Source organism: Buceros rhinoceros, unplaced genomic scaffold (genome assembly GCF_000710305.1).
Source record: "Buceros rhinoceros silvestris isolate BGI_N320 unplaced genomic scaffold, ASM71030v1 scaffold29099, whole genome shotgun sequence".
NCBI classification, from domain to species: Eukaryota; Metazoa; Chordata; class Aves; order Bucerotiformes; family Bucerotidae; genus Buceros; species Buceros rhinoceros.
Window position 1 is genome coordinate 41,037 of NW_010433801.1, and position 13,718 is coordinate 54,754.

General features: G+C 38.2%; 1 protein-coding gene across 1 annotated transcript in view; it reads right to left on the reverse strand.

The window, feature by feature from the left end:
• The window catches only part of LOC104500577 (liprin-beta-2-like), a gene marked incomplete at its 3' end in the record, with an annotated part of 65,109 nt that overhangs the window by 40,303 nt on the left and 11,088 nt on the right, over nucleotides 1–13,718 (reverse strand). Inside the window, 1 exon segment of the mRNA XM_010144242.1 lies at nucleotides 10,437–10,651. Within this exon segment, the coding sequence (XP_010142544.1) occupies nucleotides 10,437–10,651 (215 nt within the window).

Genomic DNA, 13,718 nt, shown 5'->3' on the forward strand with positions numbered 1-13,718 from the left:
CAAACGAAGGCATCCTAAGAGGTCTCATACAGTTACCACAATGAAGAATTGATTAAGCGAAGAACCAGGGCAAATAATTTTTCATTTTAAAGCACACCACAGCGAACAACATATCCTCCTTTCTTGCATACATTCCCACGCGGGATTTGCTTTGTGTACTATAATCCTGGGAAAGCATGAGCACTTGCTAGAATCTATTGCCATTTGTTCAAAGTTTGATCCCAGAGTTTCATTTTTAAAGACAAAGACAGCTGATTCTCCCCCCCCGCCTCAGCCGCTTCCTCCTCCTGCACGAAGAAACGCCTTTAATTCATTTCTCATGAGCAAACTTACAATATTTTACGTCTGAGGCACTCATTAGGTTTCCTTTCCCAAAGCCGAGAATTCTGACTAAGCTTTGCTACCGTATTTTCACAAGAAGAAAACAAAGCCCAGCAAATCACTTACCCTCTTTAGCCACGTGAAGTGCTTGTAAATATCAACCTCACCATCCATGCTTCGGGCCCATCTCAGCAGTCACATTCCCAGGGTTAGAAGAAACTTCTTGGAAGCGAGCACGAGAATATAGCTGCAACTTCTTCCCTTTTCAACCCTCAACTTCTAAAATGTTGAATGTGCGTTCACATCTTAAACTAAATCGTCTGCCTCAGTCCCAAAGTCTTATCCAAATGCTTCTCACAGCTGTATATGTAACGCACGACTGTATAAACTTCAGGCTCTCCCCCAAACATCTGGTTTTTTTAAGCAGCAGATCAGTTAGCACCAAGAACAATGCAACTCTAAAAACATCAAAAATGTAACTTGGTAAATGATCCTTAAAAAAACCTTTCAAGAATAGTATAAATCTGCAGAAACTGTTCCCTTTTAATGTTGAATAACAAGCTAAAAATTATTAAGCTGTCACTGAGAAACTATTTTCAAGTAATGCTTTCTCTGGCTTTCTCTTTGAAGAGGGGCTGGAACTCATTACCAAAGACCCCCTATTTCCTGTCTCCTTTTACTCCCTGTTTATCGTAACACTACTCAGCCTTCTCAGTTTATTTCAGGCTCAGACTAAACCTAAAAATAAGTTCTGCTTTTTGAATTACTTGCCTGTCCTCTCAGAAGACATTATAAAAGTGAAGGAATTCAAGGACTATCCTTGAATGGGATAAGTTAATTATCCCATAAATACTGCTATTGCCAAAGAGGCAATTTTCCATCTTAACAGAAGATGATGATACCCTTCTGAGATTTTTGTCTGTTCCGGCTGAGGCTGAAGTCTCATAGCGTGGCAACTTTTCAAACACCAAGATAAATGCATATGCAAAGCAATGCTCTGGCAAGAAGGGAAGTTTAAAAGTGTTGCATGTTACTGTGGTGTCCTCTAGTGCCTTCACTCAGTAGTTATGATTAAATTCTAATTTTTCCCAGTAAACTCCAGCTTCCAATGTTGTATCTCCCACTAGGTAAAAGCGGCTTTGGCCCTTAAACTACGCAAGTGATTGTTACACGTACAAGGACAACTGCTTGGACAATGCCTATTAAGACCAAAACACAGCTGTCTTCATGGAGTTTTTGTGATCATCTCAGAACATTTACTTATCTCCCTGTCTTCTTCCATTTTTACAGCCAAACTCACGCCCGCATTTCAGGTGAAGTAAAATAGCAATTTGGAAGAGCCAGTGTCAAAGTTGCCCATCATACTGATGATGTATACAAAGACCTCAAAGCCTGAAGCTGATAATGCCCTGAAAGGCAGCTCTTTCAGGGACCTGCCATACTTTGGCATCTACCCACATTCCAAACTGTGGAAATGACAGAGATATGAAGACGTTTTTGCAGGGATGTGGGCTTTTATTATTTCAGCCATTCTTGATCCTTTTGACCTGATGGACCTCTTTATAAAATCTTCCATAAAATAGAAGGAAAGATATAAACCTAGACTTCCAGCTTTCTAAATGTATTTATTTAAACGAAGAATTTATTTACATATATATTTAGTTGTTAATTCAAGTCAAGGTACAAGAAAAATACAAATGGCTTTTAGAAAGCTTGTGTTACAAGTCTTCTGAAAGTGCTATGATACTTAAAATCACCAGTAAATGTGACAAGAACTGACAGTTTCCAAAGGTAAACTATGACAGGAGACAGATCTGAAGACGACCTGGGTTGCTCTGTACGTAGAACATACTTATTCTACAACGGTTGATGAAAATAGCTATTTCTTGAATAGCTCACACTATCTGGCAAAAGCTTTAGCACACTGTCAATGGTCCATTAAAAAAAATTAAGATACACTTAATATAGGGCACTTCTCTATGCATGACAGCCTCTGCCCTGGTGGACAAACTGAAGACTGAATAGGGGTTCTATTGAGATTAAACACCAACTCCCTAAAGCTTAAGGCATTTTTTCCCCCCAGAAAACTAGTTATCTAATTATGGAGAACAACAAATACGTCAAACTTCATCTCAAAGTATTGCACAGAAACCATAGCACCACCACTACGCAGCCTCAAGTTCCACACTTCATCTGTTTCAAGACATAGGCTCAAAGACTCTCATTTCCAGCTTATTTAGGGAAGGGCGAAACATACCTCAAAACATTCCATGACGAATTCTCTTAATGATTTTGTTTTTCAAACAACATTTTCATTCAAAGAAAACAGGAAAACTATATTACTCTGCTTATTAGTGCCTCACTGTAGTGCCTGCAGCTAGGTGAGTATCTATTTCTCCTCTTAAAAGTCTTTAAAATTACAAACATACCTTATTTCTGCCTTGTCATTTTGTCCTGGACCTCATGCAAAGGCCTCTCTTCTGTTACAGTCATTCTTCCTGATTGAAAGGTAAACGCGGCTGATTTTTTTTTGCATCTTATCAGCCATGAATGTTGACAACATACATTCCAGACAGTCACATGCTCACTTTTAGCCTGTCACCTGCATGCTGAACTTTACGTCCTGCTTGAGCTTTGGCCTGAAAAAAAAGTTTCTGATACCAACCGAATGCAAATCAATTGCCCCAGATTTGCTTAGAATACTTCTCCATTTCGCTGGAAAAGCAGGTTAGCTTCTCTGGGCAGTGTGAAAATAAGGAAAATATTTTGCAATCCTAGGATTGCTTCATCGGGTTGTCACTGTACTTTTTTTTGTTTTTTGTATTTTTAGGAAATGTCTGTGCGTAGTTCTTCACTAGAGCACTGATTTGTAGGTTAACAGAAAACTAAAAACCAAACAAGTAAAAATCCCCCACTACCACTGCAATACCACCACCCTCAAGTGTTCTCCCGTGAAGAGAGAATGATCTAGCTTTTCCTCCTTTCCCCCTCCAAATTCTTCTTCCCCAGTGTTGTCTCCAAAAAATAAATGAAAACACACATTACGGCAATAAAAATGCAATGCAGGGCACTAAAATGTTTTAAATTAACAAAGTTTATATACTCCATAAGTTGTATGAAAACCCCGTTACGATTTCTTTGCCAATTCTGTATTTCCACGGAAAAATGCTAACTACTAGCACTGTTCATAGAACTAAAACCTCCATCTGCAAAACACCAAAGGTGCTCGCTACAGGAACATCTGCTGATATGTAACCTGTAACAAACCCTCAGTGAAGCAACCCATTATCTTAAATACATTCAAACAGTAAACAGACAGGCTGTAACAGCTTTGAAACTGAAAGGAACAGAGTGCTTTAAACAATCAGTTGCACTTCTCACGTCCTGACATTCCAGACCCGTGAAGAGGCAAGAAAACATCCACAAATTTTCTTAGAAGCGTGAGGGAAGGGCAATCTGACTGTCTGGTGTGTTCCCTCTTCTCCCACCCACACTGGAGCTGAGGATCACAGTTGTTTGCTTTTCCACCAGGGTCTCTCTTTCTCCCACCCAGCTGAGGCCCCATGATACAACATTTATTACTGTTATTTTAGCAACTTTGCTTTTAATTCAGTTAAATCTGTTGTAAAACAGGGTTGGGTTTTTTTTGTGTGATCTTCCAGAGCAGCACAAATGAAGCTGTCAGTAGCATTCTTGTATTGGTACTGCATTGCCCAGGAGGTTCAAGGGCACAGGAACAGGAAGCAGAGCACAAGTGCTTCAGCCCCCATTAGGTCCAAGTCCCCAGAGCATAGCACCTCTCTTTCTTGTCATTAATAATTTTTAGATCATTTTGGTTTCAAAACCCATCAGCCTCTGAAAACAGTAAAAACACATGCTTGGCGTTTCAGGCCAAGGACTGAAATGACCAACGACACATCTTCCCAGCCTCATCAGGGAGTCCAGCTGAGTATGGACATGCAAAGAGATTTACTCATTCCCTAGAATTAGTATCAACTTCTCCTACACCCATTACTCTGTGCTCTTTCCAATCCTAGTGTTTGGGCTGCTTCGGAAACAAAGGGATTAGGAACAGACTTTAAAAGGGAAATATTTCCTCACCGTGCCAATTGGCACACCTGTCATTCTCATGCTGCAGAAAAATGCAGGAGCTTCAGAGCGAACAAAGAGAGAGAAAATACGAGAATGTGCCTGCACAGGAACACTTCTGGAAAAAGAAGTTTAGGCCATTTGTACAAAAGACAGTGGAGGAAGACGTCCTTTTTACATGGTGAAGAGTGGCGTCAGAAATCTAGATGAAGCATTTCCAGCAAAATAATTTGTCTTAGAGTCTTAAACATGACTAACTGACAATGCCTAGGTGACAGAGAAAGAATACATACTTGGAACAAAAGGGAGGGAAAGTACTGCATTCTGCATATGAGCACATTTGCTTTACTTGCGACACTTAAAGAAATAAACAACTATCCTGGGAACCAGGCTAGAAATAACGTGTAGATACAGGAAAAAATAATCCTTCCCCAGCATAAAATGCACTCAATCCTAATGGCTTCATTCTTTGATTAAAACCTGTACTTCAGAAATAATCAGACTTAGATGGTCATTAGTCCCAAGCCAGCATGGTTAACCCTCAGCCTTACTGCATATTTGGGGCAGGGGGGAGGTAATACTCAAACAGGTGCTGACGGGTGCTGGAGTCATTTCCGTCTGCAGGCTGTAGGGTATCACGTATCTCTAGCACTACCATGTCCCCTCTGGCTGTTGCTCAAGGAATAACTAGCTCTCTCCCCTTGGCCTGCACAAAGAATGTAGTACCAATACCGAGATGAAGTTAGTGTTTATTAATTCATCCACAGACATTTCTTGGCAGTTTCAAACATTCCTTGCCATGTGCTGAAATATTTTTTCCAGCACAAGTTCTAGAAGAGCCATAACTTCTTGCATGAAACTTATTTAGAAGAAAATGTAGATTGTAAGAAATGTGAGTACATTTTTGCATAAAAACTAGAAAATGTTTTCTACTTAACAGAACAACAAAATCACTGTGAACACCCCACCCCTCCACCCCCCAGTTGCTAGGCAAGAAAAGAATACACTGATATGTAAAAAAACTATTTAAAGAAATATATTTGTATTCTAGTAGACAATATATTACAATAATGCAGATTTAGTTTTCAATCTGAAAGATTTCCAAGTGCTGCTGAAATTACTAAATATGCAGTAAATCTGTATAGGGAACATTTAAAACAGGGTATTTGCCAAATATTTGCACATACATCAATGACACTGCCAGGTAAAATTTTGCCTCTCCTCATTATAACACGTCAGACTTTCTCTTTTAGATTTCAGAAAGGAAAAAATTGTAAAAATACCTCAAAATAGAATAAGCTGCAAATAAACATTTACAATTCCTTACTTCTGATCAGGAATATACAAATATTCATTATCTTCTTCAGCTTTTCATTATTTCAGGAAAATTTACCTACTTATGAAGAAGAGTAGGATGCCAACACGTTGTATAATATGTCTAAAATAAGTCCAATTTGTTTCCATTTTTAAAGATCACAAAATCTGAAAATACATTTAGTTGCATTTTAACTAAATACAGGTCTGTTTACCACTATTATTAGCATACTATTCCAAAGGAATATGAAATAATTTTGTTGTGAATTATATTATTGCTATGTTTGTCATAACCGACTACATTTAGCAAATGAGATAGGTCAACCTACCCAAATTCCGTGAAATCCAAATAAAGGTTATAAACAGAAATACTTCAAACTCATGCCCTTTTGCTAACGTTCAAGTAATACCTTCAAATCAACACAAGACCTTTAAAAAGAAAATTTTGCCCCCAGCCTCTTTAGATGACCATTATCTTTATACCTCATCTGTTCACAGAGTTGTTTAACGAAGTAGTTCTCCCTTACCAATCCCTCTCTTAATTACTTTACGGAAAACATTTTCCAATGTTTCCTGTAGCTACACTTAAAAAAGCAGATACTTCATAACACTTTATTTATACATTGATGTTTGCTAAAGTGTACCATATTTAAAGCAGTTAAAGAGATGCAGCTGGAAATTCTAGTGACAGAACCTACTGTGAAATGAAAAAGGGACACCATGCATAACATTAGACACAAAAGGAAAGATGAACTAATGCAATATTCAGCCACTTAGTGCAAAGGCACTGAAGCCAACAGCTGAAAGAGTCTTAGATAAATGGACCTGAATGAATAATACTAAAGCTTTTGAAGGCTAAGATGCAATTCCTGTACGCAAGTGCGGCTTCCTATAGAGTAGTCCTCTATTTCCTCTGACAGAACCGAAGTGTGGATAGCCCACGCAGATGAGGACTGCCCCCAAGGGCTAAACTTCACAATATGTCAATGGACTACTGTGAAATCTTGGAAAACTGGACATAAAAACCAGGGACTGCTGTTACAACAGGCATAGCACGTTTCCTCCACGAATACACGAGGCTAAGGCCATAACGCAATGCTGTTTTATCACTTCTGGTCACTGTAGTTTAAAGGTGGGCACGGTCCGTAAGAGTTACTGACCCTTACAAGAGTGAAAGAAAATGCCAAAAACCTCATCTCACCATGCCATTTTAAGAAAGAGATCTGAATCCGCCATACTCACTGCAACTCTGTTTTAAGCTTCTATTAGATCCTTGTGCAGAGAAGACTTTCCTACCTCTGCTGGCAGCTACTACAGTGAGCGGTCACAGTCAGAAATGATAGTGTTGACTCCCAGTCAAAGCAACCCTAGGACGTTAAAAACCAGTTAGGCCTGGTTTAGAAAAACTCCATGCAAGCTGTGTACACCCCTTTCCACTGACTCCAGGGCACTTCCCAGTATTCGTAAAGAGGAAGGACATATTGACGAGTGCACATACGAAGGACACTGCTCTGCTGTTTCCTGTGTGCTGTGAATTGCACTAACGTGCTGGGGGAACTCTGAGAGGGGCAGATCTTCCCCTTCAGGGCTTCCCTGCATCATCAACCTATGGAAAAGGACCTGGAGGGCAGTGGAGTACTGGAGTCATACAACTTTTGACTCTGACTGCTGCTCTGAAAACATACCCATCTAATGTTTCAAGTTGGCAAAAATAAACACGAATGCTTACAGAATGACGGCTTTTCTACACTGTCCCAAGCAGGCTCTGCTGGTCCATTTTCAATTTAACATGTGTTAATACCACTTGGCAACGGGAAGATTCAGCTATATATAGCTCCGTCATGACTCTCAACAGTTGAGTCCAACAGTCAAAGCTACCAGCAGATAAACATACTGACTTTAACCGTCATTGCTTAGAATATATTCCCTTCCCACTCAGCTGCTGCTGAAAAATTCTTTTGATACTTTTATAAAAAGCATGTTTTCAAGTATATCAAAGCACCCCGTATTGCAGTCACTTTCTTTCTCTGTTCTGGACAGATAACTCTGTGAAATGAATCTTAGACAAAAGTGAAATAAAGAAACCAGCGATTACATTTCAGCAGAGCACTTCAACAAAACTTTGATGTAATTTCAAAACGTCACAAACTCCACCAAGTCAGAATTCTGAACTGGGGTTTACTGTTTTAATTCAAGTCCCTGTGAAGACACTGTGGAAAAAAATTCCTTGACTTTAATACAGAGTGAACGCACTCTCTTCTGAGTGTTACTGATGACCAAATGGCAATCAAGACTCTAAGAATTGTATCCTATTTCTGCTATAAGGTCTGGTTTGACCACAGAGCATGAAATGAGAGAAAGCACAGCATAAAACATAAGGCAAATCACATTATTTTAACAATTGCCTTTGCCACACATTCCTCTACTATTTCTTCTGCTCTTCTCCCCTTTCCGTTTCTTCAAATTTAGAACATTTAGAAAGATTTTCAGAGTTAGGCTTCCAGTAACAAAACATAAACAGGAAAATACTAATGAGTTTTCAAGAATGAGCATTGTAAGGGTCAGTATATAGAGCTACATGGTGAAGTGGCTTGCTTTAAATATAAATGTGCCACTGGAAGGAAGATCATGTTTTGTAATCCTGGAAATGAGTCTCTAACTCATGCTTAAAATCATTTTAGGACCACTCTAAAAACACTAGGATTCCTCTTTACTCAGAAAAGGTTCCATAAAGACGCATAGAATAAATGAAAGAGAATTAACAGTGTAGAAGTTCATTGAGAGTTATGAAATGAAACTGTAACTAAATACAATCTCTCATAGCTCACCAAGTCAAACACAGTCAGTTGTTACTGCAGTGGTTAATTTTTAATGCTGAAATTACTACCCGCTTTGTGATATGTCATGTGGTCACTAGCAATAATAAAATATTTAACAAGAGCACTTGAAAGTATACATGAAATTGTTCCATATGAACTCTCCATGATAATACCCAGGCCATTTTATTCCGTTTTTAAGACCAAAGAATTTATGACTGTAAAACACGTAAAACATTCCAGACATTTACTTCAAGGCAAAAAATTTTAATACAGTTACAATGCTCTATTCCGTTTTAGCTTCGTCAAAAGAGTGGTGTAGTTTCAGCAATTATTAAATCCTCATTCTATGATATATAGTAATAATCTTTCTAAATTCAGCACTATTTTGTTGAATCTATTTCGCCTATCTCGAAGCAGTGGCAGCACAGTTATTGCGTCCAGTTATACTGTAAACTGAGTCGTCCACAGACCCCAGACACACAAGAAGGAGCCTTTTCAAAAAGCACACCTTTACTTCAACAAATAGCATGCCTCTTCCTTAGCGGACTGTGAGGGATAAGCACAAAATCCAACTCCACCACATCACCGAAACATCAAATCACACTAATGGTTTCGTAAAAAAAGGAATAAAGCAGATGCATTCAAAAGAGGAGTAAGCAAGGTAGATTCAGGTATGAAATGCGGTGTCTAAAGTTTTCACACTCCAGGCATATCTAAATTTTCCCACATCTTTGTTATATTCTTTGGTCTGTCTACTATAGGTGTAAATACCAATTACAATAGTTTTTAAAACTTAATTAAAAAAATATCGAACAAAGCACAAAAATGCAACTTGGTGATATTTCATGTCTGATAAATTCCATGGTTTGGTACTATAGAATTGAAGGAAGGTAAAACTCTGGTGAGACCACCTACAGTACCTATAATCATCAAGAAGCTTTCTGACTGATCAGTAATAAGCCAATGTGCCTGAAAGCTGACCAAAAGCATAAAATCCGCAATCTTATTTATTTAAACACTAGGTGTAGTTCAGCACACAAAGTGGCAGTTGCCAAAGCTGCAAACCCACTTGAATGACAAGGCCAAGAGGCAATGCAGAGGTTCTTATTCCCAATCTAGTACAACTGAGCTCTAGTTCCTAGATGATACTCCAATACCAAGAAGGTTCACTTTTAACCTGCAATCCCAAACACTCCCGATGACTAGCAGGGATAGCCAAACTCTGCCCCAGAGAGCTTTCAGGGCTATGGTTGGTTATGATGACTGCCAAAATAACTGGGACTTGTATCGCATACTTCTGGCTAAACCAACATGTTAGCTGTTAAATAGCCTCGAGCCATCTTTCTGACTCCCCTTTCTGCAGTTTCCCATAAAAGCCATTGTAGGGCAGCAGCAAAACACAAACTCAAATTATTTCCATAAAGCACAGTTTGCATTTTTGATTAAGGATGGCAGCTGCAGTGATTTTCAATACAATTTTCAAGTATGCATTTAAGTGAAGAAGAACTATAATACCCCCCACATACTCTTTCCTTGAAAGGAGCGTGATTACCTGCTTTTAAAGTAAACATTAGGTTGCTTTTCGTATCCTTAGTTTCTAATGCATTCCTAGTCAGGATAAGCTAGGAATATTTTTGACCTCTCTTGCTGCTGTAGAGTGTTAGAAGCAAACAGTTGTACTCTCTAAAACCAGCGGCTTATTCGCTACATGCTAGCGCAGTCCTCTGGCTTCACATGAAGTGGCAATATCTTCAGCTTTCTACAGCTGCTCACCATCCCCTGCAGTCCTCTACGTACGCACATTTCAGTTATAATAAAAATAACTGCAGTATCAAAATACTTGAACCAATGCTGTCTGCAAACCAAATGAAAAAGCTGTAAGTAACTACTCACCAGGTTCTCTTCAAACCATTCCCGTATGCACAGTGCTGTGGCCCCCGGAATTTGATTTCGCAGTGCTTCTTTCTCTTGAGGATCCTCTAGCATTTCCAATGCCATCTTTAGATCTTCCAGGAGATGCAAAATTTGAAATGTGCCCAAGTATACTGATGGAGCAGGTGACACAATATCGTAACCACCATTCGCATACTCTGCAGCTGATTTTGTACCTAAAACAAGAAAAAACAGGTAAGACAATGATGTTATAGAATTGTTTTCTCAGTGACGAATATAGAAATATTACACACTACAACATTTGGACTTCGGATGCTAACTGACAAGTATCATTTTCTCAAGTGTAGAAGTACTTGAGTTAGTCTTTAGATAACTAGCAAACAATGGAGAATTAAATATTAATGATATGCTCAAGCATATTAAAAAAGAATTTTGACCTAGAAAACATTTGAAATGTCCTTTAAATTAAAAATGCCAAAACCTTACCATAAGTCACCTGTAATTTTCCATGGTTACCATCAGATGTCACTAACTTCTTAGCTACGTAGTTAGAAGTGCCCACACAAAGCAGTCTTAGGCAATGTAAGAAAGACTGATGAAGTCCTTTTACAAAGAACTTGGATGAAAATAGATCATGTTACCAGAACTAGAAAAATCCCTCCCACAGAGAGCAATCCCCAAAAAAGTGGCAATAAAAATGGCTGATGAAACTTCGCTAGCTCTCTAGATCACAAAACGCTCTCTAAATTACACCACCTCCCTCTTGCCAGCTCTCCACGACCAATAATATTTTCTCAAGAACTAGAAGCATAGTAACAAACATACCTCACTTGATGAAAGAATTATAAATAATATGAATTCTAGTGTCTCCAAATCTTCTTCTTTTAATACGCTGTGTTTCAGTGAGATGCACACTAAAATGAGCTATCTTCCCTCAGCCCTGAATTTCAGGCATTGATTTAATATCCCTCTGTTTCTTTTAGAACTAGTCGGATGGAAAACTTATATTTGCTCTGCTTGTCACATTTTTTATTGACAATTCATTGTCTGATGTGCATAATAGATTGTACTCGTTTCTTCATGTCTCTGGCATAAGCATTTTCCCCTGTTATTTGACTTCATGGGAGATTGTTTTCAGGTTTTTGATCATTGGTATGGTACTCCTCTCAATCTTTTCCTTTTGCAACATACTTTACAGGGATATGTTGGATCCACATAGCATACAGTGTTCCTCAGAAGACTGTATCACTGATCTACACAAGGGGTCTATAACAATCTCCATACCCCAAACATCTCTTTGCTTTACTTCTATGCGTAACATCATTCACATGTTAGTCATGAAAGGAATAGAAATCTTCACAGAGCTTTTGAAAATTGTTAAAGTTTTTCTTTTCCTGAGCAGATATATTTATTTGAAACCCAGAAGTATAAGTAATCCAAACTTTCTTCTTGAACGTACACTACTTTGCATTAACTAATGTTACCGGGCCTGCCATGGTTATTTACCTACCACGATTTGGATATTACAAACTCTGTTTGAACCCAATGGTTCATTTTACATATAGCCTGATATACGACTAATATGTAAACAAGACTCATGAAATACACTGATGCTTTAGGTTCTAGTACACTGAAATGCCTTCTGCACCTAAATTAGCTTTTCACCAAAATGCTAACTGATCATTTAATCCTAATATTGTTTTCCATTTCAGTCAGCTTTTGATCTAAGACAGTATTTTGTCTCTCATTTTGTGAACGCTTAACTTCATGCAAAGCTTCTGGGAAAATTCTAAGTAACATTTCTTCAGCCACTGCTTTAGTAACACAAAGAATTCTATCAGATCAATGATCTTTGCAAGAAATTGTGTAGTTTGAATTCTACCACATGATGGACATGGTTTCTTGTTTGACTGTTTTAGACAATGCAAAACCTCTAGAATTTCTAGTGTTGCAATGCTCAGTAGTAGGGATCACATTCTTTCTAAAGCAGCACTCTTATTTTCACTACTGGAGTACTTCATATAGTCTTAACCTCTTTTCAAACTCAGAATATTCCTTCTGGTCTTGTTGCCTTCCGGGGCTTATGAGTTTATTTTAATACCTCAGGTGTGAGATCTCATCTTACTTTCTGGCTAAGACTATGTTTAAGATAAAGTTTCTTCAATATCCGGTGCTACAGAGATGGCTACACAAGACAACTTCACCTCGCAAAGCAACCTTGTCTTCCTGAATTATTTCCTTTTGAGGAGAGGATCAACTTAACTGTTTTGCTGGATTTGAGTATTCTAACCACTAAAATAGATTTTTTTCTTCTGTATTTCTATACTCTCAGCTATTCATGCCAGTATAGTCGTTTCTGTTTATGTACCCTCTATGGCAGTTTCATGTTAAGCTCTAGCAACCAAATCCAGAAGGTTTCCAAATTGTATAAAAGCCATTTGGATCATACGACCTCTTAAATCTTTTCGTTCAGCCAGAGTGGCTCACTTCTTAATTTACAAAAGAGATATGCAAACAAACTGAGATCTGTCATATCTGTATTCTTAAGTAGCATCAGTGCCACTTCTAAAGCTGTGGCTTCCTCGGTTATTTGTTTTCAGGACTTTTAATTCATTTTCTCACTTTTTTTTTCCCCCCTGAAAACTCCACACAAAATTTTTCTGTCTTTTTGCTTAACCAGTACTTTTCACACCAGAAAAGCAGACAGGATCCAAAATTATTTCATAATCAGCTTCCATAGCTACCCCTTCAATGAACTAACAAATTAAAACAGATATGGAATGGGGAAAACTTAATAGTGGCATCCTGCTACACTATTCTTCATGGTGTTTGTATGAATACTTTTTATATATATACAGACAAGAGAGAAACAAACAAAAATCCACCCAACCCAAACAAAACCACACAAATTTTCAGGCCCACAATTAACACCGCAAGTGTGGAAAAAAAAGCCACAATCTTTAAGCTAAATAAAGATTTAAAACAATTGTTCAGGAGTTCAGTTAATTATACTAGGTAATTAGCTCATACAACTGAATATACAGCCATTCCTGTGTACCACTGTGACTTTCTTGAGGGCAGTATTGGTGACATCTTCCCACACCAGTTTAAATGCCTTTACTACATATGACATCTTGCCTTCATCCTTGGATGATAATGGCTACAACACTACTGGTAACATCTACCTTCTACAGAAAACATTCTTAAATTCTGTAGGAAAATGGCATGCCTTTATGGGATTTGCCTTTATCAAAATGCTAGGAAAAACCATATCCACACGCT